Raw genomic sequence first — 27,124 nt, forward strand, 5'->3', positions numbered from 1 at the left:
GAGGAGGAACTCCACCATCACTCACACCTCCACCCTCAGGGCAGGAGCAGGCACTGCAACCTCACTCACACTGCCACCCTCAGGACAGGAGGAGGCACTGCAACATCACTCACACTGCCACCCTCAGGACAGGAGGAGGCACTGCAACATCACTCACACTGCCACCCTCAGGACAGGAGGAGGCACTGCAACATCACTCACACTGCCACCCTCAGGACAGGAGGAGGCACTGCAACATCACTCACACTGCCACCCTCAGGACAGGAGGAGGCACTGCAACATCACTCACACTGCCACCCTCAGGACAGGAGGAGGCACTGCAACCTCACTCACACTGCCACCCTCAGGACAGGAGGAGGCACTGCAACATCACTCACACTGCCACCCTCAGGACAGGAGGAGGCACTGCAACATCACTCACACTGCCACCCTCAGGACAGGAGGAGGCACTGCAACCTCACTCACACTGCCACCCTCAGGACAGGAGGAGGCACTGCACCTTCACTCACACTGCCACCCTCAGGACAGGAGGAGGCACTGCAACCTCACTCACACTGCCACCCTCAGGACAGGAGGAGGCACTGCAACCTCACTCACACTGCCACCCTCAGGACAGGAGGAGGCACTGCACCTTCACTCACACTGCCACCCTCAGGACAGGAGGAGGCACTGCAACCTCACTCACACTGCCACCCTCAGGACAGGAGGAGGCACTGCAACCTCACTCACACTGCCACCCTCAGGGCAGGAGCAGGCACTGCAACCTCACTCACACTGCCACCCTCAGGACAGGAGGAGGCACTGCAACCTCACTCACACTGCCACCCTCAGGACAGGAGGAGGCACTGCACCTTCACTCACACTGCCACCCTCAGGACAGGAGGAGGCACTGCAACCTCACTCACACTGCCACCCTCAGGACAGGAGGAGGCACTGCAACCTCACTCACACTGCCACCCTCAGGACAGGAGGAGGCACTGCAACCTCACTCACACTGCCACCCTCAGGACAGGAGGAGGCACTGCAACATCACCCCAGTGAAATGAAGGAGGCTTACACTGAGAACAGACACATAAACCCCTTGTATAACACTGGTCCTGACCCACAGAATCCCCAGAGACTCCCTTACTCAAACCCTTTTAACCATCCGGAGGATTGCCCTCTTCAGGAAGGATAGGAAGCCTTTAGAGAGGACGTGGAGAGGATTCAGGAGAATGGTCCCAGGGAAGAGGGGGCTTCAGTGACGTGGAGAGAGAGATCGGACAGACTGGGATGAACGTCTCGGAGGGGGGAGGTATGGATAGAGGAGAGAGAGAGAGTAGAGGGAGTATACCCATTGGGGGATCAGGAATGAGACGCAGAGAATTCGGAAAAGAGGAGAGAGAGACAGAGGAAGAAATGATTTCGCACAGTGAGGGGTTAGGGTCTAGAGTGTACTGTCTGAGGGTGTGGGGGGGAGGGGAGGGAGGGTCACTCGAGGGGTTAGGGTCTGGAGTGTACTGTCTGAGGGTGTGGGGGGGAGGGGAGGGAGGGTCACTCGAGGGGTTAGGGTCTGGAGTGTACTGTCTGAGGGTGTGGGGGGGGTTCACTCGAGGGGTTAGGGTCTGGAGTGTACTGTCTGGGAGTGTGGGGGGAGGGGGAGAATCACTCGAAGCTCTGAAGATGGAGACTTTGGGGAAGGGAGTGTTTCAGGGTTGCAATAAAATTGGGGTCTGGTCGAGGGTCTCTGAGTTCCTCCAGCACAGGCATGGCGCCCAGACAATGTGCCCAGGGCATCTCACCAATCTCCTATTGCTGTCTGACCTGTGGGTCTTTCCTGGTTTCAGTTCTGCCGCGGGCTCTGCGCTGGTTCCCATTTCCTGCCTTCTGATGAAATACTCACAAGACAACACCCAGAGAGACAGAACGAGACAGACAGGCCCAAGGAGAGAGACTCTCTGTCACAACCACATCTCAGGCTCTTGCTAAAACAATGGCGGATATCAGGAAGGTAACAACTCTGTTCAAATGGTAACCAATGATCCTGACGCCTGAGGGAGCCTGTTTGAGGGAGTGCCACTCTGTCAGAGGGTCAGTGCAGAGGGAGCGCCTCACTGTCGGAGGGTCAGTGCTGGGGGAGTGGGCACTGTCGGAGGGTCAGTGCTGAGGGAGTGAGCACTGTCAGAGGGTCAGTGCTCAGGGAGCGGGCACTGTCGGACGGTCAGTGCTGAGGGAGAGAGCACTGTCGGAGGGTCAGTGCTGAGGGAGTGGGCACTGTCAGAGGGTCAGTGCTGAGGGAGTGGGCACTGTCGGAGGGTCAGTGCTGAGGGAGTGGGCACTGTCGGAGGGTCAGTGCTGAGGGAGTGGGCACTGTCGGAGGGTCAGTGCTGAGGGAGTGGGCACTGTCGGAGGGTCAGTGCTGAGGGAGAGGGCACTGTTGGAGGGTCAGTGCTGAGGGAGTGGGCACTGTCGGAGGGTCAGTGCTGAGGGAGTGGGCACTGTCGGAGGGTCAGTGCTGAGGAAGTGGGCACTGTCGGAGGGTCAGTGCTGAGGAAGTGGGCACTGTCGGAGGGTCAGTGCTGAGGGAGTAGGCACTGTTGGAGGGTCAGTGCTGAGGGAGTGGGCACTGTCGGAGGGTCAGTGCTGAGGGAGTGGGCACTGTCGGAGGGTCAGTGCTGAGGAAGTGGGCACTGTCGGAGGGTCAGTGCTGAGGGAGTAGGCACTGTCGGAGGGTCAGTGCTGAGGGAGTGGGCACTGTCGGAGGGTCAGTGCTGAGGGAGAGGGCACTGTTGGAGGGTCAGTGCTGAGGGAGTGGGCACTGTCGGAGGGTCAGTGCTGAGGGAGTAGGCACTGTCGGAGGGTCAGTGCTGAGGGAGTGGGCACTGTCGGAGGGTCAGTGCTGAGGGAGTGGGCACTGTCGGAGGGTCAGTGCTGAGGGAGTGGGCACTGTTGGAGGGTCAGTGCTGAGGGAGTAGGCACTGTCGGAGGGTCAGTGCTGAGGGAGTGCCGCTCTGTCGGAGGGTCAGTGCTGAGGGAGTGGGCACTGTCGGAGGGTCAGTGCTGAGGGAGAGGGCACTGTTGGAGGGTCAGTGCTGAGGGAGTGGGCACTGTCGGAGGGTCAGTGCTGAGGGAGTGGGCACTGTCGGAGGGTCAGTGCTGAGGAAGTGGGCACTGTCGGAGGGTCAGTGCTGAGGGAGTGGGCACTGTCGGAGGGTCAGTGCTGAGGGAGTGGGCACTGTCGGAGGGTCAGTGCTGAGGAAGTGGGCACTGTCGGAGGGTCAGTGCTGAGGGAGTGGGCACTGTCGGAGGGTCAGTGCTGAGGGAGTGGGCACTGTCGGAGGGTCAGGACTGAGGGAGTGGGCACTGTCGGAGGGTCAGTGCTGAGGGAGTGGGCACTGTCGGAGGGTCAGTGCTGAGGGAGTGCCGCTCTGTCGGAGGGTCAGTGCTGAGGGAGAGGGCACTGTCGGAGGGTCAGTGCTGAGGGAGAGGGCACTGTCAGAGGGTCAGTGCTGAGGGAGTGGGCACTGTCGGAGGGTCAGTGCTGAGGGAGTGTCGCACTGTCGGAGGGTCAGTGCTGAGGGAGTGGGCACTGTCGGAGGGTCAGTGCTGAGGGAGTGCCGCACTGTCAGAGGGTCAGTGCTGAGGGAGTGGGCACTGTCGGAGGGTCAGTGCTGAGTGAGTGGGCACTGTCGGAGGGTCAGTGCTGAGGGAGTGGGCACTGTCGGGGGGTCAGTTCTGAGGGTTGGGCACTGTCTGAGGGTCAGTGCTGAGGGAGTGGGCACTGTCGGGGGGTCAGTGCTGAGGGAGTGCCGCACTGTCGGGGGGTCAGTGCTGAGGGAGTGCCGCAATGTCGGGGGGTCAGTGCTGAGGGTTGGGCACTGTCTGAGGGTCAGTGCTGAGGGAGTGGGCACTGTCGGGGGGTCAGTGCTGAGGGAGTGGGCACTGTCGGGGGGTCAGTGCTGAGGGAGTGCCGCAATGTCGGAGGGTCAGTGCTGAGGGAGTGGGCACTGTCGGAGGGTCAGTGCTGAGGAAGTGGGCACTGTCGGGGGGTCAGTGCTGAGGGAGTGGGCACTGTCGGGGGGTCAGTGCTGAGGGTTGGACTGTGATGGGGACATTGTCTGGGTCTCTCTGTCTGTTTGTAGAGCTGCTGTGACACTGTGTTATGTTCCTCTGATCTGAATCAGGTGATGTGGCTGTTTGTGATTCCTTGTCACGCCTTTAGCCGAACGTCCCCACCCTCTGGGAATTGTACAGGCCTCTCGGAGGTAAGTGGCTGCTGCAACCTGGATCATGGTGTAACCCCCCTTCCCCCCTCCTGCAACCACTCTCTGGCTCTGCTACTGGAAATGCTGTGTCCAGGGTCAGTGACTACACACACTGTCCCTCTGGATGTCCAAGCAGGAGATCCGTGTGGTCCAGACCAGGACAGAAGGGGAGATCCCAGGGACTGCTTCCTGTCCCCCCACCCCACTCCCACTAGGTCAGGGGGATCTAGTGGAATCAGCCCGTTTCTCGGGAGCTGATGCTGTTTGGTGAGTGAATGTGAGTGATCTGTCTGACTGGGACACTCTGAAAGACCAGGAGCTTGTCCAGTTGAGCAAGAAGGACAGAGAAACAAGACAATGTTTTGAATTGAATTGAATTTATTGTCCCGTGTACCGAGACACAGTGAAAAGTTTTGTCTTGCGAGCAATACAGACAGATCACAGAGTTAAGTAGCATAGATAGTAAATAATTGGTAAACAGCAGCAAAATCAAAAACACAGGTACAGGGGAATGTTCAGAGTTTGAGAGTCCATTCAGTATTCTAACAACAGTGGGGTAGAAACTGTTTCGAAACCGGCTGGTGCGTGTGTTCAGGCCTCTGTACCATCTCCCCGACGGTCGATTAGATTCCCCTACAGTGTGGAAACAGGCCCTTCGGCCCAACCAGTCCACACCGACCCTCCGAAGAGTAACCCACCCAGTCCCATTCCCCTCCGTCTAATGCGCCTAACACTACGGGCAATTTAGCGTGACCAATCCACCCGGACCTGCACATCTTTGGACTGTGGGAGGAAACCGGAGCACCCGGAGGAAACCCACGCAGACACGGGGAGAACGTGCAAACTCCACACAGACAGTCGCCTGAGGGCGGGATCGAACCTGGGACCCTGGTGCTGTGAGGCAGCAGTGCTAACCACTGAGGTTGTGGGAAAACATTGCCAGGGTGGGATGGATCTTTGAGAATGCTGGCGGCCTTTCCCTGACAGCGGGGCCTGGGAGATGGATTCTATAGATGGGAGGTTGGCCTTTGTGATCGTCCGGGCCGAGGTCACCACTCTCTGTAACCGTCTCCGATCTTGAACGGTACAGTTGCCGTACCAGGTAGTGATTCATCCAGACAGAATGCTCTCGATGGCACACCTATAAAAGTTGGCGAGGGTATTCGCCGTCATGCCAAATTCCCTCAGCTGCCTGAGGAAGAAGTGATGTTGTTGGGCCTTTGTAACCGGTGCATCCACATGAAGGGTCCAAGAAAGCTTGTTGTGGATGACCACTCCCAGGAGCTTGACCCTCTCCACTCGTCCCCCCTCTGTGCTGTTAATGTGTGGGGGGGGGGGGGGGGCATGAGTAACACCCCGCTGAAAGTCAATTACGAGTTCCTCAGTTTTGCCAGCATTGAGAGTGAGGTTATTCTCAGTGCACCATTTTTCCAGGTCTTCCATCTCCCGTCTGTCGTCCGTTTAATCACCATCTGAGATCCGACCGACTACGTTGGTGTCATCAGCGACTTGTAAATGGCATTAGTCTGGTATTTGGTGACGCAGTCATGGGTAGACAGTGAGTACAGTAAGGGGGCTGAGTACACCCCCCCTTGGGGGGCTCCAGTGTTGAGTGTTAGTGAGGATGGAATATTGTCCCCAGTCTTCACTGATTGTGTGGGTCAGGAGTGTTTTAAAAGTAGAGAAAGAGACAGAGAGAGAGAGAGAGACACAGAGAGAGAGGGAGGGAGAGAGACAGAGACAGAGAGACAGAGACAGACAGAGACAGAGAGAGAGAGAGAGACAGGGAGAGAGAGAGAGAGAGATACAGACAGAGCGAGAGAGAGAGAGAGAGAGTATGCTGCAGTGAAGAGGGATCTGGGTGACCAGGCCCATTGATCACAAACTGTCAGCACACAGCAACTGTGAGGGATCGTGAGGGGAATGGAATGTCAGAGGGTCAGTGCTGAGGGAGCGCCGCACTGTCGGAGGGTCAGTGCTGAGGGAGCGCCGCACTGTCGGAGGGTCAGTGCTGAGGGAGTGCCGCACTGTCGGAGGGTCAGTGCTGAGGGAGTGGGCACTGTCGGAGGGTCAGTGCTGAGGGAGTGCCGCACTGTCGGAGGGTCAGTGCTGAGGGAGTGCCGCACTGTCGGAGGGTCAGTGCTGAGGGAGTGCCGCACTGTCGGAGGGTCAGTGCTGAGGGAGCGCCGCACTGTCGGAGGGTCAGTGCTGAGGGAGATCCATACTGTCGGATGGTCAGTGCTGAGGGAGTGGGCACTGTCGGAGGGTCAGTGCTGAGGGAGTGCCGCACTGTCGGAGGGTCAGTGCTGAGGGAGATCCATACTGTCGGATGGTCAGTGCTGAGGGAGTGGGCACTATCGGAGGGTCAGTGCTGAGGGAGTGGGCACTGTCGGGGGGGATCTCTTTCTGAAGTGGCCTGAAACCAGTTTTGTTTTTATCGTTATCTTAGATAACGTTCGAGGAGTTACTCCTTGCTGTGCGTCAATCCAAGCAAGTCAGTGCTCTGAGCAGTAGGATCGCGGATTTGGAAAAACAGCTGGCCGTTCTCCAGAAATGTAAGTGTGGTCTACCAGCCCTCTGTTCTATAACACTCTGATAACGCCATAAGACACAGGGGCAGAAATTAGGCCATTCAGCCCATCCAGTCTGCTCCACCATTCAGTCCCGGCTGACAGGTTTCTCAACTTAAAAATGTGTTGCTGGAAAAGCGCAGCAGGTCGGGCAGCATCCAAGGAGCAGGAGAATCGACGTTTCGGGCATGAGCCCTTCTTCAGGAATGAGGAGGGTGTGCCAAGCAGGCTAAGATAAAAGGTAGGGAGGAGGGACTTGGGGGAGGGGCGTTAGGAATGCAATAGGTGGAAGGAGGTCAAGGTGAGGGTGATAGGCCGGAGTGGGGTGGGGGCAGAGAGGTCAGGAAGAAGATTGCAGGTTAGGAAGGCGGTGCTGAGTTCGAGGGTTGGGACTGAGACAAGGTGGGGGGGGGGGGGAAATGAGAAAACTGGAGAAATCTGAGTTCATCCCTTGTGGTTGGAGGGTTCCTAGGCGAAAGATGAGACACTCTTCCTCCAACTGTCGTGTTGCCATGGTTTGGCGATGGAGGAGGCCAAGGACCCGCATGTCCTTGGTGGAGTGGGAGGGGAGTTGAAGTGTTGAGCCACAGGGTGGTTGGGTGGTTGGTCCGGGTGTCCCAGAGGTGTTCTCTGAAACGTTTCACAAGTAGGCGGCCTGTCTCCCCAATATAGAGGAGGCCACATCGGGTGCAGAGGATGCAATAGATGATGTGTGTGGAGGTGCAGGTGAATCTGTGGTGGATATGGAAGTTTCCTTTGGGGCCTTGGAGGGAGGTGAGGGGGGAGGTGTGGGCGCAAGTCTTGCACCTCATGTGGTTGCAGGGGAAGGTGCCGGGAGTGGAGGTTGGGTTGGTGGGGGGTGTGGATCTGACGAGGGAGTCACGGAGGGAGTGGTCTTTACGGAATGCTGATAGGGGAGGGGAGGGAAATATATCCTTGGTGGTGGGGTCCGTTTTGATGTGGCGGAAATGACGGCGGATGATGCGCTGTACATGGAGATTGGTGGGGTGGTCGGTGAGGACCAGTGGGGTTCTGTCCTGGTGGCGGTTGGAGAGGCGGGGTTCAAGGGCGGAGGAGTGGGAAGTGGAAGAGATGTGGTGGAGGGCATCGTCGACCACATCGGGGGGGAAATTGCGGTCCTTGAAGAAGGAGGCCATCTGGGTTGTACGGTATTGGAACTGGTCCTCCTGGGAGCAGATGCGGCGGAGACGAAGGAATTGGGAGAATGGGATGGCGTTTTTACAGGGGGCAGGATGGGAGGAGGTGTAGTCCAGGTAGCTGTGGGAGTCGGTCGGTTTGTAGTAGATGTCCGTGTTGATTCGGTCGCCCGAGATAGAGATGGAGAGGTCTAGGAAGGGGAGGGAGGAGTCTGAGACGGTCCAGGTGAATTTGAGGTCGGGGTGGAAGGTGGTGGTAAAGTGCCTGACCTGCTGCGCTTTTCCAGCAACACATTTTTAAGCTCTGATCTCCAGCATCTGCAGTCCTCACTTTCTCCTGCCTGACAGGTTTCTCAACCCCATTCTCCCCCAACTCCCCGTAACCCTTGATCCCCTTGACAATCAAGCACCTGTCTATGTCTCCCCTCCATCACTTTCATCTAGAACTAACCTTTCTCCATGCCTGGGAGTTGTGAGGCAGGCTCTCGCAGTGTCCCGGCCAAATGGTTTGAGCACAGGACCAGGGATATCCATTAGGACCCTGTATCATCCCCCTGACCCTCTCCCATTGTTCAGTCTGCCTGAGGGAGGTCGCGCCCAGGGATTAGCGCCTGGCCAGGATTGACAGGTTGATGTCCTGCCCCTGAACTTGGAGTTCAGCAGAATGAAAGGTGACTTTATTGGAATGTACCAGATTCTCGGGGTCGGTTCGGGGGATGGATGGTGGTGTAGGGGGAGAGATGTGGAGAAGGTGAACTCCCCTTTGTGAGGGAGAGTCTGGGACCCAGACAGGCACCATCTCAGAGTAAGGGGTCAGCCCACTGAAGACAGAGACAGAGGAATCTATTCCCTCTCCAAGGGGGAGATTACAGAATACTGGGATAAAGGCAGGATTCTTGGCAGTGTGGAGGACAGAGGGATCTTGGGGTCCATGTCCATAGATCCCTCAAAGTTGCCCCCCAGGTGGATAGGGTTGTTCAGAAGGTGGACGGTGTGTTGGCTTTCATTAGCGGGGGATTGAGTTTAAGAGCCGCGAGGTTCTGCAGCAGCTCTACACAGCCCTGGTTAGACCCCACTTGGAATATTGTGTCCAGTTCTGGACACCTCATTATAGGAAGGATGTGGAAGGTTTAGAGAGGGTGCAGAGGGGATCTCCCAGGATGCTGCCTGGATCGGAGGGTGTGTCTGATGGGGAAAGGTGGAGGGAGCGAGGGCTTTTCACATTGGGGTGAAGGAAGGTGAGAGGGGACTTGATAGAGGTCTACAAGATGATGAGAGACAGGGACAGAGTGGATAACCAGAGACCTTTCCCCAGGGTGGGAATGTCTATCACCGGGGGGGGGGGGGGCAGAATGTTAAGGTGATTGGAGGAAGGTTTCGGGGAGATGTCAGAGGGAGGGTCTTTACACAGAGAGTGGGGGGGGTGGATGGGATACACTGTCAGCGGGGGGGGGGAGGAGAGTCAGAGACATTAGGGACATTAAAGCGACTCGTGGATAGGCCCCTGGATTACATTACAATGAAGGGGATGGAGGTTAGTCTGACCATAGAGAAGGATAAAAGGCTGGCACAACACCGAGGGGCCGAAGGGCCTGCACTGTGCTGTACTGTTCCATGTTCTTTACCACAGACCTCTGTCAAGGTTGGGGCACTGAGGGTGTCCAAGGCAGAGGGGAGACAGCCTTTTAACCCGGGGTGGGGGGGGGGGGGGAAAGGGCAGGATGATCAGATCAGCCACAATCTCATTGAGAAGTGTATCAGATTCGATGGGCTGAATGGCCTACTGCTGCTCCTAGGTCTTATCCTCCAATGGAGATGTGACAGTACCTCTGGAAGATCGTTACCAGGCATTTGGGGGCAGGGGGGGCCATAATATTGCTCACCCAAGCTTCCTAAGGCAATGGTAGGTGGGTAAGGGAGGAATGGCTGTTCAGTAACCCGAGACCATTGAGAGGACTCAGAGTTCCACCAGGGTCAGTCTATGATCATCACCAACAAGACACACTCTAACAACCTTTCCATAGACATTCAACGGTGTTCCCATCCCTGACCCCTCCCCAATTCCCAACATCCTGGGGGTTACCATCGAGCAGAAACTCACCAGGACCCACCACATCAACCCAGCAGTGTGTACCATCCCCTCCTCCCCCACCGACCCTCAGTAACAGCAGTGTGTACCATCCCCTCCTCCCCCACCGACCCTCAGTAACAGCAGTGTGTACCATCCCCTCCCTCCCCCCCACCGACCCTCAGTAACAGCAGTGTGTACCATCCCCTTCCCCCCCCACCGACGCTCAGTAACAGCAGTGTGTACCATCCCCTCCCTCCCCCCACCGACCCTCATTAACAGCAGTGTGTACCATCCCCTCCCTCCCTCCCCCACCGACGCTCAGTAACAGCAGTGTGTACCATCCCCTCCCTCCCCCCCGACCCTCAGTAACAGCAGTGTGTACCATCCCCTCCCTCCCCCCACCGACCCTCAGTAACAGCAGTGTGTACCAGTCCCTCCCTCCCCCACCGACCCTCAGCAACAGCAGTGTGTACCATCCCCTCCCTCCCCCCCCACCGACCCTCAGTAACAGCAGTGTGTACCATCCCCTCCCTCCCCCCACCGACCCTCAGTAACAGCAGTGTGTACCATCCCCTCCCTCCCCCCCCCCACCAACCCTCAGTAACAGCAGTGTGTACCATCCCCTCCCTCCCCCACCGACGCTCAGTAACAGCAGTGTGTACCATCCCCTCCCTCCCCACACCGACCCTCAGTAGCAGCAGTGTGTACCATCCCCTCCACCCCCCCCCCCACCGACGCTCAATAACAGCAGTGTGTACCATCCCCTCCCTCCCCACACCGACGCTCAGTAACAGCAGTGTGTACCATCCCCTCCCTCCCCCACCGACCCTCAGTAACAGCAGTGTGTACCATCCCCTCCCCCCCCACCACCGACGCTCAGTAACAGCAGTGTGTACCATCCCCTCCCTCCCTCCCCCCACCGACGCTCAGTAACAGCAGTGTGTACCATCCCCTCCCTCCCCCCCACCGACCCTCAGTAACAGCAGTGTGTACCATCCCCTCCCTCCCCCCACCGACGCTCCAAACAGCAGTGTGTACCATCCCCTCCCTCCCTCCCCCCACCGACCCTCAGTAACAGCAGTGTGTACCATCCCCTCCCCCCCCACCACCGACGCTCAGTAACAGCAGTGTGTACCATCCCCTCCCTCCCTCCCCCCACCGACCCTCAGTAACAGCAGTGTGTACCATCCCCTCCCTCCCCCCCACCGACCCTCAGTAACAGCAGTGTGTACCAACCCCTCCCTCCCCCCCACCGACCCTCAGTAACAGCAGTGTGTACCATCCCCTCCTCCCCACCGACCCTCAGTAACAGCAGTGTGTACCATCCCCTCCCTCCCCACACCGACCCTCAGTAACAGCAGTGTGTACCATCCCCTCCCTCCACCCCACCGACGCTCAGTAACAGCAGTGTGTACCATCCCCTCCCTCCCCCCCACCGACCCACAGTAACAGCAGTGTGTACCAACCCCTCCCTCCCCCCCACCGACCCTCAGTAACAGCAGTGTGTACCATCCCCTCCCTCCCCACACCGACCCTCAGTAACAGCAGTGTGTACCATCCCCTCCCTCCACCCCACCGACGCTCAGTAACAGCAGTGTGTACCATCCCCTCCCTCCCCCCACCGACCCTCAGTAACAGCAGTGTGTACCATCCCCTCCCTCCCCCCACCGACCCTCAGTAACAGCAGTGTGTACCATCCCCTCCCTCCCCCCCACCGACCCTCAGTAACAGCAGTGTGTACCATCCCCTCCCTTCCCCCCACCGACCCTCAGTAACAGCAGTGTGTACCATCCCCTCCCTCCCCCCACCGACCCTCAGTAACAGCAATGTGTACCATCCCCTCCCACCCCCCCACCGACCCTCAGTAACAGCAGTGTGTACCATCCCCTCCCTCCCCCCACCGACCCTCAGTAACAGCAGTGTGTACCATCCCCTCCCTCCCCCCACCGACCCTCAGTAACAGCAGTGTGTACCATCCCCTCCCTCCCCCCACCGACCCTCAGTAACAGCAGTGTGTACCATCCCCTCCCTCCCCCCACCGACGCTCAGTAACAGCAGTGTGTACCATCCCCTCCCCCCCCACCGAACCTCAGTAACAGCAGTGTGTACCATCCCCTCCCTCCCCCCACCGACCCTCAGTAACAGCAATGTGTACCATCCCCTCCCACCCCCCCACCGACCCTCAGTAACAGCAGTGTGTACCATCCCCTCCCTCCCCCCACCGACCCTCAGTAACAGCAGTGTGTACCATCCCCTCCCTCCCCCCACCGACCCTCAGTAACAGCAGTGTGTACCATCCCCTCCCTCCCCCCACCGACGCTCAGTAACAGCAGTGTGTACCATCCCCTCCCCCCCCACCGAACCTCAGTAACAGCAGTTTGTACCATCCCCTCCCTCCCCCCCCGACCGACGCTCAGTAACAGCAGTGTGTACCATTCCCTCCCTCCCCCCACTGACGCTCAGTAACAGCAGTGTGTACCATCCCCTCCCTCCCCCCACCGACCCTCAGTAACAGCAGTGTGTACCATCCCCTCCCTCCCCCCCACCGACCCTCAGTAACAGCAGTGTGTACCATCCCCTCCCCCCCCCACTGACCCTCAGTAACAGCAGTGTGTACCATCCCCTCCCTCCCCCCCACCGACCCTCAGTAACAGCAGTGTGTACCATCCCCTCCCTCCCCCCACCGACCCTCAGTAACAGCAGTGTGTACCATCCCCTCCCTCCCCCCCCCACCGACCCTCAGTAACAGCAGTGTGTACCATCCCCTCCCCCCCCCACCGACCCTCAGTAACAGCAGTGTGTACCATCCCCTCCCTCCCCCCACCGACCCTCAGTAACAGCAGTGTGTACCATCCCCTCCCTCCCTCCCCCCACCGACGCTCAGTAACAGCAGTGTGTACCATCCCCTCCCTCCCCCCCACCGACCCTCAGTAACAGCAGTGTGTACCAACCCCTCCCTCCCCCCCACCGACCCTCAGTAACAGCAGTGTGTACCATCCCCTCCCTCCCCACACCGACCCTCAGTAACAGCAGTGTGTACCATCCCCTCCCTCCACCCCACCGACGCTCAGTAACAGCAGTGTGTACCATCCCCTCCCTCCCCCCACCGACCCTCAGTAACAGCAGAGTGTACCATCCCCTCCCTCTTCCCCCCACCGACCCTCAGTAACAGCAGTGTGTACCATCCCCTCCCTCCCCACCCACCGACCCTCAGTAACAGCAGTGTGTACCATCCCCTCCTCCCCCACCGACCCTCAGTAACAGCAGTGTGTACCATCCCCTCCTCCCCCACCGACCCTCAGTAACAGCAGTGTGTACCATCCCCTCCCTCCCCCCCACCGACCCTCAGTAACAGCAGTGTGTACCATCCCCTTCCCCCCCCACCGACGCTCAGTAACAGCAGTGTGTACCATCCCCTCCCTCCCCCCACCGACCCTCATTAACAGCAGTGTGTACCATCCCCTCCCTCCCTCCCCCACCGACGCTCAGTAACAGCAGTGTGTACCATCCCCTCCCTCCCCCCCGACCCTCAGTAACAGCAGTGTGTACCATCCCCTCCCTCCCCCCACCGACCCTCAGTAACAGCAGTGTGTACCAGTCCCTCCCTCCCCCACCGACCCTCAGTAACAGCAGTGTGTACCATCCCCTCCCTCCCCCCCCACCGACCCTCAGTAACAGCAGTGTGTACCATCCCCTCCCTCCCCCCACCGACCCTCAGTAACAGCAGTGTGTACCATCCCCTCCCTCCCCCCCCCCACCAACCCTCAGTAACAGCAGTGTGTACCATCCCCTCCCTCCCCCACCGACGCTCAGTAACAGCAGTGTGTACCATCCCCTCCCTCCCCACACCGACCCTCAGTAGCAGCAGTGTGTACCATCCCCTCCACCCCCCCCCCACCGACGCTCAATAACAGCAGTGTGTACCATCCCCTCCCTCCCCACACCGACGCTCAGTAACAGCAGTGTGTACCATCCCCTCCCTCCCCCACCGACCCTCAGTAACAGCAGTGTGTACCATCCCCTCCCCCCCCACCACCGACGCTCAGTAACAGCAGTGTGTACCATCCCCTCCCTCCCTCCCCCCACCGACGCTCAGTAACAGCAGTGTGTACCATCCCCTCCCTCCCCCCCACCGACCCTCAGTAACAGCAGTGTGTACCATCCCCTCCCTTCCCCCCACCGACCCTCAGTAACAGCAGTGTGTACCATCCCCTCCCTCCCCCAACCGACGCTCAGTAACAGCAGTGTGTACCATCCCCTCCCTCCCCCCACCGACCCTCAGTAACAGCAATGTGTACCATCCCCTCCCACCCCCCCACCGACCCTCAGTAACAGCAGTGTGTACCATCCCCTCCCTCCCCCCACCGACCCTCAGTAACAGCAGTGTGTACCATCCCCTCCCTCCCCCCACCGACCCTCAGTAACAGCAGTGTGTACCATCCCCTCCCTCCCCCCACCGACGCTCAGTAACAGCAGTGTGTACCATCCCCTCCCCCCCCACCGAACCTCAGTAACAGCAGTTTGTACCATCCCCTCCCTCCCCCCCCGACCGACGCTCAGTAACAGCAGTGTGTACCATTCCCTCCCTCCCCCCACTGACGCTCAGTAACAGCAGTGTGTACCATCCCCTCCCTCCCCCCACCGACCCTCAGTAACAGCAGTGTGTACCATCCCCTCCCTCCCCCCCACCGACCCTCAGTAACAGCAGTGTGTACCATCCCCTCCCCCCCCCACTGACCCTCAGTAACAGCAGTGTGTACCATCCCCTCCCTCCCCCCCACCGACCCTCAGTAACAGCAGTGTGTACCATCCCCTCCCTCCCCCCACCGACCCTCAGTAACAGCAGTGTGTACCATCCCCTCCCTCCCCCCCCCACCGACCCTCAGTAACAGCAGTGTGTACCATCCCCTCCCCCCCCCACCGACCCTCAGTAACAGCAGTGTGTACCATCCCCTCCCTCCCCCCACCGACCCTCAGTAACAGCAGTGTGTACCATCCCCTCCCTCCCTCCCCCCACCGACGCTCAGTAACAGCAGTGTGTACCATCCCCTCCCTCCCCCCCACCGACCCTCAGTAACAGCAGTGTGTACCAACCCCTCCCTCCCCCCCACCGACCCTCAGTAACAGCAGTGTGTACCATCCCCTCCCTCCCCACACCGACCCTCAGTAACAGCAGTGTGTACCATCCCCTCCCTCCACCCCACCGACGCTCAGTAACAGCAGTGTGTACCATCCCCTCCCTCCCCCCACCGACCCTCAGTAACAGCAGTGTGTACCATCCCCTCCCTCTTCCCCCCACCGACCCTCAGTAACAGCAGTGTGTACCATCCCCTCCCTCCCCACCCACCGACCCTCAGTAACAGCAGTGTGTACCATCCCCTCCTCCCCCACCGACCCTCAGTAACAGCAGTGTGTACCATCCCCTCCTCCCCCACCGACCCTCAGTAACAGCAGTGTGTACCATCCCCTCCCTCCCCCCCACCGACCCTCAGTAACAGCAGTGTGTACCATCCCCTTCCCCCCCCACCGACGCTCAGTAACAGCAGTGTGTACCATCCCCTCCCTCCCCCCACCGACCCTCATTAACAGCAGTGTGTACCATCCCCTCCCTCCCTCCCCCACCGACGCTCAGTAACAGCAGTGTGTACCATCCCCTCCCTCCCCCCCGACCCTCAGTAACAGCAGTGTGTACCATCCCCTCCCTCCCCCCACCGACCCTCAGTAACAGCAGTGTGTACCAGTCCCTCCCTCCCCCACCGACCCTCAGTAACAGCAGTGTGTACCATCCCCTCCCTCCCCCCCCACCGACCCTCAGTAACAGCAGTGTGTACCATCCCCTCCCTCCCCCCACCGACCCTCAGTAACAGCAGTGTGTACCATCCCCTCCCTCCCCCCCCCCACCAACCCTCAGTAACAGCAGTGTGTACCATCCCCTCCCTCCCCCACCGACGCTCAGTAACAGCAGTGTGTACCATCCCCTCCCTCCCCACACCGACCCTCAGTAGCAGCAGTGTGTACCATCCCCTCCACCCCCCCCCCCCACCGACGCTCAATAACAGCAGTGTGTACCATCCCCTCCCTCCCCACACCGACGCTCAGTAACAGCAGTGTGTACCATCCCCTCCCTCCCCCACCGACCCTCAGTAACAGCAGTGTGTACCATCCCCTCCCCCCCCACCACCGACGCTCAGTAACAGCAGTGTGTACCATCCCCTCCCTCCCTCCCCCCACCGACGCTCAGTAACAGCAGTGTGTACCATCCCCTCCCTCCCCCCCACCGACCCTCAGTAACAGCAGTGTGTACCATCCCCTCCCTCCCCCCACCGACGCTCCAAACAGCAGTGTGTACCATCCCCTCCCTCCCTCCCCCCACCGACCCTCAGTAACAGCAGTGTGTACCATCCCCTCCCCCCCCACCACCGACGCTCAGTAACAGCAGTGTGTACCATCCCCTCCCTCCCTCCCCCCACCGACCCTCAGTAACAGCAGTGTGTACCATCCCCTCCCTCCCCCCCACCGACCCTCAGTAACAGCAGTGTGTACCAACCCCTCCCTCCCCCCCACCGACCCTCAGTAACAGCAGTGTGTACCATCCCCTCCTCCCCACCGACCCTCAGTAACAGCAGTGTGTACCATCCCCTCCCTCCCCACACCGACCCTCAGTAACAGCAGTGTGTACCATCCCCTCCCTCCACCCCACCGACGCTCAGTAACAGCAGTGTGTACCATCCCCTCCCTCCCCCCCACCGACCCACAGTAACAGCAGTGTGTACCAACCCCTCCCTCCCCCCCACCGACCCTCAGTAACAGCAGTGTGTACCATCCCCTCCCTCCCCACACCGACCCTCAGTAACAGCAGTGTGTACCATCCCCTCCCTCTTCCCCCCACCGACCCTCAGTAACAGCAGTGTGTACCATCCCCTCCCCCCCCACCGAACCTCAGTAACAGCAGTTTGTACCATCCCCTCCCTCCCCCCCCGACCGACGCTCAGTAACAGCAGTGTGTACCATTCCCTCCCTCCCCCCACTGACGCTCAGTAACAGCAGTGTGTACCATCCCCTCCCTCCCCCCACCGACCCTCAGTAACAGCAGTGTGTACCATCCCCTCCCTCCCCCCCACCGACCCTCAGTAACAGCAGTGTGTACCATCCCCTCCCCCCCCCACTGACCCTCAGTAACAGCAGTGTGTACCATCCCCTCCCTCCCCCCCACCGACCCTCAGTAACAGCAGTGTGTACCATCCCCTCCCTCCCCCCACCGACCCTCAGTAACAGCAGTGTGTACCATCCCCTCCCTCCCCCCCCCACCGACCCTCAGTAACAGCAGTGTGTACCATCCCCTCCCCCCCCCACCGACCCTCAGTAACAGCAGTGTGTACCATCCCCTCCCTCCCCCCACCGACCCTCAGTAACAGCAGTGTGTACCATCCCCTCCCTCCCTCCCCCCACCGACGCTCAGTAACAGCAGTGTGTACCATCCCCTCCCTCCCCCCCACCGACCCTCAGTAACAGCAGTGTGTACCAACCCCTCCCTCCCCCCCACCGACCCTCAGTAACAGCAGTGTGTACCATCCCCTCCCTCCCCACACCGACCCTCAGTAACAGCAGTGTGTACCATCCCCTCCCTCCACCCCACCGACGCTCAGTAACAGCAGTGTGTACCATCCCCTCCCTCCCCCCACCGACCCTCAGTAACAGCAGTGTGTACCATCCCCTCCCTCTTCCCCCCACCGACCCTCAGTAACAGCAGTGTGTACCATCCCCTCCCTCCCCACCCACCGACCCTCAGTAACAGCAGTGTGTACCATCCCCTCCTCCCCCACCGACCCTCAGTAACAGCAGTGTGTACCATCCCCTCCTCCCCCACCGACCCTCAGTAACAGCAGTGTGTACCATCCCCTCCCTCCCCCCCACCGACCCTCAGTAACAGCAGTGTGTACCATCCCCTTCCCCCCCCACCGACGCTCAGTAACAGCAGTGTGTACCATCCCCTCCCTCCCCCCACCGACCCTCATTAACAGCAGTGTGTACCATCCCCTCCCTCCCTCCCCCACCGACGCTCAGTAACAGCAGTGTGTACCATCCCCTCCCTCCCCCCCGACCCTCAGTAACAGCAGTGTGTACCATCCCCTCCCTCCCCCCACCGACCCTCAGTAACAGCAGTGTGTACCAGTCCCTCCCTCCCCCACCGACCCTCAGTAACAGCAGTGTGTACCATCCCCTCCCTCCCCCCCCACCGACCCTCAGTAACAGCAGTGTGTACCATCCCCTCCCTCCCCCCACCGACCCTCAGTAACAGCAGTGTGTACCATCCCCTCCCTCCCCCCCCCCACCAACCCTCAGTAACAGCAGTGTGTACCATCCCCTCCCTCCCCCACCGACGCTCAGTAACAGCAGTGTGTACCATCCCCTCCCTCCCCACACCGACCCTCAGTAGCAGCAGTGTGTACCATCCCCTCCACCCCCCCCCCCCACCGACGCTCAATAACAGCAGTGTGTACCATCCCCTCCCTCCCCACACCGACGCTCAGTAACAGCAGTGTGTACCATCCCCTCCCTCCCCCACCGACCCTCAGTAACAGCAGTGTGTACCATCCCCTCCCCCCCCACCACCGACGCTCAGTAACAGCAGTGTGTACCATCCCCTCCCTCCCTCCCCCCACCGACGCTCAGTAACAGCAGTGTGTACCATCCCCTCCCTCCCCCCACCGACGCTCCAAACAGCAGTGTGTACCATCCCCTCCCTCCCTCCCCCCACCGACCCTCAGTAACAGCAGTGTGTACCATCCCCTCCCTCCCTCCCCCCACCGACCCTCAGTAACAGCAGTGTGTACCATCCCCTCCCTCCCTCCCCCCACCGACCCTCAGTAACAGCAGTGTGTACCATCCCCTCCCTCCCTCCCCCCACCGACCCTCAGTAACAGCAGTGTGTACCATCCCCTCCCTCCCCCCACCGACGCTCCAAACAGCAGTGTGTACCATCCCCTCCCTCCCTCCCCCCACCGACCCTCAGTAACAGCAGTGTGTACCATCCCCTCCCCCCCCACCACCGACGCTCAGTAACAGCAGTGTGTACCATCCCCTCCCTCCCTCCCCCCACCGACCCTCAGTAACAGCAGTGTGTACCATCCCCTCCCTCCCCCCCACCGACCCTCAGTAACAGCAGTGTGTACCAACCCCTCCCTCCCCCCCACCGACCCTCAGTAACAGCAGTGTGTACCATCCCCTCCTCCCCACCGACCCTCAGTAACAGCAGTGTGTACCATCCCCTCCCTCCCCACACCGACCCTCAGTAACAGCAGTGTGTACCATCCCCTCCCTCCACCCCACCGACGCTCAGTAACAGCAGTGTGTACCATCCCCTCCCTCCCCCCCACCGACCCACAGTAACAGCAGTGTGTACCAACCCCTCCCTCCCCCCCACCGACCCTCAGTAACAGCAGTGTGTACCATCCCCTCCCTCCCCACACCGACCCTCAGTAACAGCAGTGTGTACCATCCCCTCCCTCCACCCCACCGACGCTCAGTAACAGCAGTGTGTACCATCCCCTCCCTCCCCCCACCGACCCTCAGTAACAGCAGTGTGTACCATCCCCTCCCTCCCCCCACCGACCCTCAGTAACAGCAGTGTGTACCATCCCCTCCCTCCCCCCCACCGACCCTCAGTAACAGCAGTGTGTACCATCCCCTCCCTTCCCCCCACCGACCCTCAGTAACAGCAGTGTGTACCATCCCCTCCCTCCCTCCCAACGACCCTCAGTAACAGCAGTGTGTACCATCCCCTCCCTCCCCCCCACCGACCCTCAGTAACAGCAGTGTGTACCATCCCCTCCCTCCCCCCCACCGACCCTCAGTAACAGCAGTGTGTACCATCCCCTCCCTTCCCCCCACCGACCCTCAGTAACAGCAGTGTGTACCATCCCCTCCCTCCCCCCCACCGACCCTCAGTAACAGCAGTGTGTACCATCCCCTCCCTCCCCCCACCGACCCTCAGTAACAGCAGTGTGTACCATCCCCTCCCTCCCCCAACCGACGCTCAGTAACAGCAGTGTGTACCATCCCCTCCCTCCCCCCACCGACCCTCAGTAACAGCAATGTGTACCATCCCCTCCCACCCCCCCCACCGACCCTCAGTAACAGCAGTGTGTACCATCCCCTCCCTCCCCCCACCGACCCTCAGTAACAGCAGTGTGTACCATCCCCTCCCTCCCCCCACCGACCCTCAGTAACAGCAGTGTGTACCATCCCCTCCCTCCCCCCACCGACGCTCAGTAACAGCAGTGTGTACCATCCCCTCCCCCCCCACCGAACCTCAGTAACAGCAGTTTGTACCATCCCCTCCCTCCCCCCCCGACCGACGCTCAGTAACAGCAGTGTGTACCATTCCCTCCCTCCCCCCACTGACGCTCAGTAACAGCAGTGTGTACCATCCCCTCCCTCCCCCCACCGACCCTCAGTAACAGCAGTGTGTACCATCCCCTCCCTCCCCCCCACCGACCCTCAGTAACAGCAGTGTGTACCATCCCCTCCCCCCCCCACTGACCCTCAGTAACAGCAGTGTGTACCATCCCCTCCCTCCCCCCCACCGACCCTCAGTAACAGCAGTGTGTACCATCCCCTCCCTCCCCCCACCGACCCTCAGTAACAGCAGTGTGTACCATCCCCTCCCTCCCCCCCCCACCGACCCTCAGTAACAGCAGTGTGTACCATCCCCTCCCCCCCCCACCGACCCTCAGCAACAGCAGTGTGTACCATCCCCTCCCTCCCCCCACCGACCCTCAGTAACAGCAGTGTGTACCATCCCCTCCCTCCCTCCCCCCACCGACGCTCAGTAACAGCAGTGTGTACCATCCCCTCCCTCCCCCCCACCGACCCTCAGTAACAGCAGTGTGTACCAACCCCTCCCTCCCCCCCACCGACCCTCAGTAACAGCAGTGTGTACCATCCCCTCCCTCCCCACACCGACCCTCAGTAACAGCAGTGTGTACCATCCCCTCCCTCCACCCCACCGACGCTCAGTAACAGCAGTGTGTACCATCCCCTCCCTCCCCCCACCGACCCTCAGTAACAGCAGTGTGTACCATCCCCTCCCTCCCCCCCCACCGACCCTCAGTAACAGCAGTGTGTACCATCCCTTCCCTGCCTCCACCGACGCTCAGTAACAGCAGTGTGTACCATCCCCTCCCTCCCCCCACCGACCCTCAGTAACAGCAGTGTGTACCATCCCCTCCCTCCCCCCACCGACCCTCAGTAACAGCAGTGTGTACCATCCCCTCCCTCCCCCCACCGACCCTCAGTAACAGCAGTGAGTACCATCCCCTCCCTCCCCCCCACCGACCCTCAGTAACAGCAGTGTGTACCATCCCCTCCCTCCCCCCCACCGACCCTCAGTAACAGCAGTGTGTACCATCCCCTCCCTCCCCCCACCGACGCTCAGTAACAGCAGTGTGTACCATCCCCTCCCCCCACACCCCCCCCACCGACCCTCAGTAACAGCAGTGTGTACCATCCCCTCCCTCCCCCCCACCGACCCTCAGTAACAGCAGTGTGTACCATCCCCTCCCACCCCCCACCGACCCTCAGTAACAGCAGTGTGTACCATCCCCTCCCACCCCCCACCGACCCTCAGTAACAGCAGTGTGTACCATCCCTTCCCCCCCCCCACCGACGCTCAGTAACAGCAGTGTGTACCATCCCCTCCCTCCCCCCACCGACCCTCAGTAACAGCAGTGTGTACCATCCCCTCCCTCCCCCCACCGACGCTCAGTAACAGCAGTGTGTACCATCCCCTCCCCCCCCACCGAACCTCAGTAACAGCAGTGTGTACCATCCCCTCCCTCCCCCCCCGACCGACGCTCAGTAACAGCAGTGTGTACCATCCCCTCCCTCCCCCCACTGACGCTCAGTAACAGCAGTGTGTACCATCCCCTCCCTCCCCCCACCAACCCTCAGTAACAGCAGTGTGTACCATCCCCTCCCTCCCCCCACCGACCCTCAGTAACAGCAGTGTGTACCATCCCCTCCCTCCCCCCACCGACGCTCAGTAACAGCAGTGTGTACCTTCCACTCCCTCCCCCCACCGACGCTCAGTAACAGTAGTGTGTACCATACCCTCCCTCCCCCCCCCACCGACCCTCAGTAACAGCAGTGTGTACCATCCCCTCCCTCCCCCCCACCGACCCTCAGTAACAGCAGTGTGTACCATCCCCTCCCTCCCCCCCCACCGACCCTCAGTAACAGCAGTGTGTACCATCCCCTCCCTCCCCCCACCGACCCTCAGTAACAGCAGTGTGTACCATCCCCTCCCTCCCCCACCGACCCTCAGTAACAGCAGTGTGTACCATCCCCTCCCACCCCCCCACCGACCCTCAGTAACAGCAGTGTGTACCATCCCCTCCCTCCCCCCCCACCGACCCTCAGTAACAGCAGTGTGTACCATCCCCTCCCTCCCCCGACCCTCAGTAACAGCAGTGTGTACCATCCCCTCCCTCCCCCGACCCTCAGTAACAGCAGTGTGTACCATCCCCTCCCTCCCCCCCCACCGACCCTCAGTAACAGCAGTGTGTACCATCCCCCCCCCCCACCGACCCTCAGTAACAGCAGTGTGTACCATCCCCTCCCTCCCCCCACCGACCCTCAGTAACAGCAGTGTGTACCATCCCCTCCCTCCCCCCCAACCGACCCTCAGTAACAGCAGTGTGTACCATCCCCTCCCTCTCCCCCCAACCGACCCTCAGTAACAGCAGTGTGTACAATCCCCTCCCTCCCCCCACCCCCGACCCTCAGTAACAGCAGTGTGTACCGTCCCCTCCCTCCCCCCCACCGACGCTCAGTAACAGCAGTGTGTACCATCCCCCCCCCCCACCGACCCTCAGTAACAGCAGTGTGTACCATCCCCTCCCTCCCTCCCCCCACCGACCCTCAGTAACAGCAGTGTGTACCATCCCCTCCCTCCCCCCACCGACCCTCAGTAACAGCAGTGTGTACCATCCCCTCCCTCACCCCACCGACCCTCAGTAACAGCAGTGTGTACCATCCCCTCCCTCCCCCCCACCGACCCTCAGTAACAGCAGTGTGTACCATCCCCACCCTCCCCCCCACCGACCCTCAGTAACATCAGTGTGTACCATCCCCTCCCCCCCCACCGACCCTCAGTAACAGCAGTGTGTACCATCCCCTCCCTCCCCCCACCGACCCTCAGTAACAGCAGTGTGTACCATCCCCTCCCTCCCTCCCCCCACCGACCCTCAGTAACAGCAGTGTGTACCATCCCCTCCCTCCCCCCACCGACCCTCAGTAACAGCAGTGTGTACCATCCCCTCCCTCACCCCACCGACCCTCAGTAACAGCAGTGTGTACCATCCCCTCCCTCCCCCCCACCGACCCTCAGTAACAGCAGTGTGTACCATCCCCACCCTCCCCCCCACCGACCCTCAGTAACAGCAGTGTGTACCATCCCCTCCCCCCCCACCGACCCTCAGTAACAGCAGTGTGTACCTTCCCCTCCCTCCCCCCCACCGACCCTCAGTAACAGCAGTGTGTACCATCCCCTCCCTCCCCCCCACCGACCCTCAGTAACAGCAGTGTGTACCATCCCCTCCCTCCCCCCCACCGACCCTCAGTAACAGCAGTGTGTACCATCCCCCCCCCCCACCGACCCTCAGTAACAGCAGTGTGTACCATCCCCTCCCTCCCCCCACCGACCCTCAGTAACAGCAGTGTGTACCATCCCCCCCCCCACCCCCCCGACCCTCATCGGGTCCCACAGCATGGAAACAGGCCCTTCAGCCCATCCAGCCCGTTCTGACCCTAATCCCCAAACTAACCCAGTCCCCTCCCCCCCCGCCTGCTCCTGGCCCATCTCCCTCCAACCCTTTCCTGTCCATGTCCTTACCCAAATCCCTTTTAAACGTTGTAACTGTTCCCCCCCCCCCACCTTCCTGAGGAAGGTCATTCCACCCTCTGGGGAAAACAGTTGCCCCTCGTGTCTTTTTTAAATCTCTCTCCTCTCCCCTTAAACACGTGCCCCCCTGGTCTTCAAATCCCCCCCACCCTGGGGGAATAGACACCCACCATTCACCCTCTCTGTCCCCCTCATGATTGTATAAACCTCTATAAGGTCACCCCTCAGCCTCCGACGCTCCGGGGATAAAACTCCCAGCCTATCCAGCCTTTCGTTATAACTCCAACCCTCCCATTCCCGGCAACATCCTGGGAAATCTCTCCGGAACCCTCTCCAGTTTAATAATATCCTACTGGGAGGGGCTGGGCTGGACTGGGCTGGGCTGGGCTGGACTGGGCTGGGCTGGACTGGGCTGGGCTGGGGTGGTCTGGGCTGGACTGGGCTGGGCTGGGGTGGGCTGGGCTGGACTGGGCTGGGCTGGGGTGGACTGGGCTGGGCTGGGCTGGGGTGGACTGGGCTGGGCTGGGCTGGGGTGGTCTAGGCTGGGCTGGGCTCGGCTGGGCTGGGCTGGACTGGGCTGGGCTGGGGTGGTCTGGGCTGGGCTGGGGTGGGGTGGGCTGGGCTGGGGTGGACTGGGCTGGGCTGGGGTGGGGTAGGCTGGGCTGGGCTGGGGTGGACTGGGCTGGGCTGGGCTGGGCTGGGGTGGACTGGGCTGGGCTGGGGTGGGGTAGGCTGGGCTGGGCTGGGGTGGACTGGGCTGGGCTGGGCTGGGCTGGGGTGGACTGGGCTGAGCGGGGGTGGGCTGGGCTGGGTTGGGCTGGACTGGACTGAGCCTGACTGGGCTGGGGTGGACTGGGCTGGGCTGGGCTGGGGTGGGGTGGGGTGGACTGGGCTGGGGTGGGCTGGGGTGGACTGGGCTGGGCTGGGCTGGGGTGGACTGGGCTGGGCTGGACTGGGCTGGGCTGGGGTGGGGTGGACTGGGCTGGGCTGGGCCTGACTGGGCTGGGGTGGGCTGGGCTGGAGTGGATGGGCTGGGCTGGGCTGGACTGGGCTGGGCTGGGCTGGGCTTGGCTGGACTGGGCTGGGCTGGGCTGGGCTTGGCTGGGCTTGGCTGGACTGGGCTGGGCACTGGGCTGGACCGGGCTGGACTGGGCTGGGCACTGGGCTGGGCTGGGCTGGGCTAGACTGGGCTGTGCTGGCCTGGGCTGGACTGGGCTGGGCTTGGCTGGGCTGGGCTGGGCTGGACCGGGCTGGCCCTGACTGGGCTGTGGATGGGGGGTGGGCAATGGCCTGAGCTCCCCCACACTCCCAGAGCTCCTGTGTCTGTCCCAGTCTCCCTCCTTGACCTCTGTAAACCCCTCCCCTCCGAGTGGGTGGGGGGAACGGGTGCAATTCGCTGCATGTGGGAAACTGCAAATGATTTGTGTCGTGGCGGGTGCTGGGTGAATGTAGGTTGTTGTTGTAATTGTCACCCATCTCTGTCGCTCCCTCTCTCCCACACTCACTCCATCCCCTCGACCTTCCTTCCCAGATGTTCCGAGGGTGATCTTCAACGCCCATGTTTCTGATCAGAGGGACCCCGAGTTACACAAACCCATTCTCTACGACCAGGTTACAGTGAACCAAGGTTTGGGGTATGACCCAGTGACCGGGACCTTCTCTGCCCCTGTGACCGGAGTATACCAGTTCAACTACTCACTGCTGGGCAAGACCGACTCGGAGAACACAGCGATGCACCTCGTGGTCAATCAGAAATGGGTGAATTACATCCACAGCATCCTGAAGGCAGAGCAAGCACAGACAGCGTCCAGGTCTGCCATCCTCTCCCTCAACTCGGGAGACAAGGTCTGGGTCACCCTGGAGCAGGGTGGGGTCTGGACTGAACAGAGAGCCATCAGTTTCCAGGGCCTGCTGCTCGCAGCTGCGTAGGAACGTCGGAATACCGCCCCGAGCAGTCCAACATCCGCCAACATTCCCAATCATATCCCACCCAGTCTAATCCCACTCTCCCCCCTCACTCCCTGCTCCCTTTAATATCCCACCCAGTCTAATCCCACTCTCCCCCTCACTCCCCACTCCCTTTAATATCCCACCCAGTCTAATCCCACTCTCCCCCCTCACTCCCCACTGCCTTTAATATCCCACCCAGTCTAATCCCACTCTCCCCCCTCACTCCCCACTGCCTTTAATATCCCACCCAGTCTAATCCCACTCTCCCCCTCACTCCCCGCTCCCTTTAATATCCCACCCAGTCTAATCCCACTCTCCCCCTCACTCCCCACTCCCTTTAATATCCGACCCAGTCTAATCCCACTCTCCCCCTCACTCCCCACTCCCTTTAATATCCCACCCAGTCTAATCCCACTCTCCCCCTCACTCCCTGCTCCCTTTAATATCCCACCCAGTCTAATCCCACTCTCCCCCTCACTCCCCACTCCCTTGAATATCCCACCCAGTCTAATCCCACTCTCCCCCTCACTCCCTTTAATATCCCACCCAGTCTAATCCCACTCTCCCCCTCACTCCCCGCTCCCTTTAATATCCCACCCAGTCTAATCCCACTCTCTCCCTCACTCCCCACTCCCTTTAATATCCCACCCAGTCTAATCCCACTCTCTCCCTCACTCCCCCCTCCCTTTAATATCCCACCCAGTCTAATCCCACTCTCCCCCTCACTCCCCACTCCCTTTAATATCCCACCCAGTCTAATCCCACTCTCCCCTCTCACTCCCCACTCCCTTTAATATCCCACCCAGTCTAATCCCACTCTCTCCCTCACTCCCCCCTCCCTTTAATATCCCACCCAGTCTAATCCCACTCTCCCCCTCACTCCCCACTCCCTTTAATATCCCACCCAGTCTAATCCCACTCTCCCCTCTCACTCCCCACTCCCTTTAATATCCCACCCAGTCTAATCCCACTCTCCCCTCTCACTCCCCACTCCCTTTAATATCCCACCCAGTCTAATCCCACTCTCCCCTCTCACTCCCCACTCCCTTTAATATCCCACCCTGTCTAATCCCACTCTCCCCCTTCAGTCCTCTCTCTGTGTGGCCCTGGGTGCTTTGATCTCATATCTGAATGACCACTTTTATTTTTATTGTTAACATCGCGTCCATTCTGTAACTAATGTGAGGCAGGTCACGGCTTTGATGTTAATAAAAAGCTGAAGAAGCCAA

The 27,124-nt window shown here is 60.5% G+C and overlaps 1 protein-coding gene across 1 annotated transcript; it reads left to right on the plus strand.

The window, feature by feature from the left end:
- The first annotated feature begins 1,846 nt into the window (after positions 1 to 1,846).
- On the plus strand, positions 1,847 to 27,124 carry LOC122547015 (complement C1q tumor necrosis factor-related protein 3-like). The gene is made up of 4 exons (XM_087980763.1): positions 1,847 to 1,990; positions 4,164 to 4,244; positions 6,694 to 6,799; positions 25,477 to 27,124. Exons 1-4 carry the CDS (start codon positions 1,973 to 1,975, stop codon positions 25,872 to 25,874), a joined length of 603 nt encoding a protein of 200 aa, XP_087836889.1. The 5' UTR covers positions 1,847 to 1,972; the 3' UTR covers positions 25,875 to 27,124.

The sequence above is a fragment of the Chiloscyllium plagiosum genome, unplaced genomic scaffold (assembly GCF_037043375.1).
Source record: "Chiloscyllium plagiosum isolate Xiang-an unplaced genomic scaffold, Cpla_swu_hap1 HiC_scaffold_38, whole genome shotgun sequence".
NCBI classification, from domain to species: domain Eukaryota; kingdom Metazoa; phylum Chordata; class Chondrichthyes; order Orectolobiformes; family Hemiscylliidae; genus Chiloscyllium; species Chiloscyllium plagiosum.

Bases quoted from the DNA above. Each gene is read 5' to 3' on its own strand.
- LOC122547015 (XM_087980763.1), top strand. The intron at 4,245-6,693 runs GTAAGTGGCTGC...TCGTTATCTTAG, and splicing joins ATTGTACAGGCCTCTCGGAG to ATAACGTTCGAGGAGTTACT. The intron at 6,800-25,476 runs GTAAGTGTGGTC...CTTCCTTCCCAG, and splicing joins GCTGGCCGTTCTCCAGAAAT to ATGTTCCGAGGGTGATCTTC.